This window comes from Tupaia chinensis, unplaced genomic scaffold (assembly GCF_000334495.1).
Source record: "Tupaia chinensis unplaced genomic scaffold, TupChi_1.0 Scaffold000635_1, whole genome shotgun sequence".
Taxonomy (NCBI): domain Eukaryota; kingdom Metazoa; phylum Chordata; class Mammalia; order Scandentia; family Tupaiidae; genus Tupaia; species Tupaia belangeri.
In genome coordinates, this window is record NW_006160155.1 from 768380 (window position 1) to 771448 (window position 3069).

The following is a 3069-nucleotide window of genomic DNA, read 5'->3' on the forward strand; positions in this document are numbered from 1 at the left end:
TAGCAGGTGGCATGGTAGTTAAGGCACTGGATTCCCACATGGCTGACCACAATTTGAGTCCTGGACCTGGCATCTTAAAATATCATGACAAATAAAACAAGCAAACATTTTAAATAAATAAATAAATAAATAGAGGGAAATTTTACAGTAAAATTCAGACTGGAGGCTCTTCCTGAATGGTCAGAAGATCTACCACATTTGTACTAATTCTTTTAAGATCAGCAAGCAGTTAGCGTAATGGCTATGTCGCTGGACTCCCATGTAGTCAGCAGCAGTTCGAGTCCCGGACCCAGTGGCTTAAACTCATGCCGGGCACATGTGCGTGCATGCCCAAGATCCTGAGAGGAGAATGGAGAAGGGATTGTGGCCTGGCCATTCCCCCTGGGGCGTGATTTCTCACTTTCTGTCTCTCTGTCTCTCTGTCTTTCTGGAGAGCGCATGCACCCTTTAGCAAAAACCTCTCAAAAAAAAAAAAAAAGATAAATATTAACTGGGACTGCTCCCTTTAAAGGGGACATGGGACTCTGCTTAGCCACAAATACCCCCTGCCCGCACCCCTCTCCCTTACATGCAGCCAGTTTCATTTGTTTACCCTCTGTCTGGTCCTGAAGGGTTGCTGCTTGAGCCCCAGACTTGAGGCAGCCTTGAACTGTGTAAGTGCAAAGAGCACTGAGTACGGAGCCCAGCCTCCTGCCTAGCAACGTGACCCTGTCCCCAATCGTGGGGTCCAGTCCCCACACCCCCATCCATTCTATTCCCCTGTAGATTCTCTGGCCAGTGTATATTTTCTTTCCTCTTGACCTTTTCTTCAGGAGACGCTTTTGCCCTCCTGGTCTAGCAGTTACGAACCACACCAGCCTGACGCCTCCACCTGGGTGCTCTGTGATCTGCCCAGCCTAAACATCTGAACCAAGCGACCGATCCTTTCCTGATCTGGCAGAGACGGCGGCCTCTAAAATGACGTGCCAAGAACCTAAAACAAGCTGTCCTGAGTTTATCAGACTAGTTCAAAGTTGGAATGTCTTTTTTCCTCTTCTTTGTTTCTTTGGGGACTGGAAACTTCACGATGATGATGTGCACGTGCTGCTGGTTATGTGCTGCGTGGGACATGACCTCTCTATCGAACACACCCAAGAGCCTGCTGGGCACCAGGTTCTCTGCTGCGTGCTTGATGCGGGTTACTGCTGCTCCTCATTATAACCGTTCAAGGTCAATATTTTCATCACCAGATGGGGAAACTAAGGTTCTGAGAAATCACATTGTTACTAAGTTGTGGGATGGGACTCTGAACCCAGCCCTATCTTCTCCAAAGCCTGTCAGGCTCCTTCCATGGAGGGAGGGCCTAAGATACAGTAACGGCAAGTGAGCACATTAAACAGAAACCGAACAACTGGGTAATGTAGGGCTTTTTTTGGTTTTGTTTTGTTTCTTTCATGTCAAATATGTTTTCAGTTAACTTCAAATACTTGAGGCAAATTTTACCTCATGGTGATGAATTGGAATCCAGTTGCTGTTTTGATCCTGTTTGGAAACCCAGAGTGTGCAGAACAAAACGATGGGCCATAAAAAGGCTCATAAAAGGACAACTTAGAAGTAAAGCATCCTTTCATATAAGCACTTCGGCTCTGTGGGTGTTTTTGATTGCCATATTGCTTTCTGAACCAAAATAATGACAAATTATTGGTGGCTGTGGCAGACTGTGGGCCTAGGGCCACCTTGGGATGGCCCTCAAGATTTGGCACTATCTGGCTGACCTAGCTTAGGCTGCACCCCAGGCTGAAAGTTCCTAATGCAGGCCAGTCGGTCACTCAGAGAGTTTGTCATCCACTTCTTGGGGCAAAAGCGGCTTTCGGTAACTGGATACCCTGAATTACGTGATGGCTCCAACTGATGGCTCCACAGAGGGGGTATGACACATGGGCTGACGTCAGAACACAGATTAGGGAGCTGCAGTCTCCCTGGCCTCTGTGGAATGCCACTGAAGTACACCCTGAGGCAGTAACTGCATATTGTCTTACCCTGGATGCATACCTTAAACTGTACAGTCCTCCCCAAAATAGCCTTGTCCTGGTTACAGGATTAAAGCAACAAAAGCTGCATTTTGAGTGCAAGGACTAGCACAGTGATTTAAATGATGGATGATTAGTGTTGGGAAACGGCTCAGTCTGGGTGGTCAACCTTGTATAGGTGGCCTCACTACACGGTGAATGACCGGAGGGGAGGGAGGCTGTGGGCTTGGTTGGCTGGCAGAAGAATTTAATGTCTCTCCATAGACTCCCATTCAAGTCTGCTCTCTGAGGGTATTCCGGTATCCGACACTCTCGGCTATTCGTCAGGTGTGGGCCTGGCTGCAATGAGTGTCTAGACAGCAGTCCCAGCTTTGAGCTGCAGTCAGCTTCCACCTTTTGAAGAATAGCGGAGGCTTCTTAGGAAAGATGACAAACTCAGACCAAAAGGCCATTCCTCTACACCCACCCAACAACCACCTGATTCTCCTTTCCAGGGCCGCAGTCAAGGCCAGAGTCCCACCGACTGGGCTCGCGGTGGGGCAGGTGCTCCAGCCCTCACAACCTCCGGTCGCTCAGATCTCTCCTATGAGCAACCCCAACTACAGAGCGCCAGCTTTGGGAGGGACCCGCGCGTGGCCGGAGCAAATCCCATTTCCGGCCAGCGCAAGTGCAGGACCCGGGTCTGGCCGGTGCGGGGAGGCGCTGGGCGGGGCTGGGGCGGGGCCGGGGAGGGCCAGGGCCTAGGGTTAGCCCAGACCTAGCCTGGGCCTGGAGCCTGGCCGTGGGGGTGCTGCGTGCGGTCTCTTACTGTGGTCGTTCCGGAGCGCGGAGTCGATGAAGGCGGCCGCCGAGTAGAAGAAGACGCTGAGGTCGAAGGTGGGCAGGTCGTCGGCCTCGACGCCGTGGTACTCGATGGCCATGTCGCGGTAGTAGTCAGGCCCGGTGTCTACGTTCCAGCGACCGTGGGCGGCGTTCAGCACGTGTGTGAAACCCGCCTTCTGCAGCCGGTAGCGGTCCAGCGCCGTCGCCCTGGGCCCAAGGGACAGAAGTCAGGGGTGGC

General features: G+C 51.8%; 1 protein-coding gene across 1 annotated transcript in view; it reads right to left on the reverse strand.

Moving 5' to 3' along the window:
- DUSP29 (dual specificity phosphatase 29) overlaps positions 1 to 3069 on the reverse strand; it is a 26068-nt gene that overhangs the window by 11612 nt on the left and 11387 nt on the right. The window contains exon 2 of the mRNA XM_006159545.2: positions 2818 to 3038. Within this exon, the coding sequence (XP_006159607.1) occupies positions 2818 to 3038 (221 nt within the window). The remainder of the gene's footprint in view (positions 1 to 2817; positions 3039 to 3069) is intronic.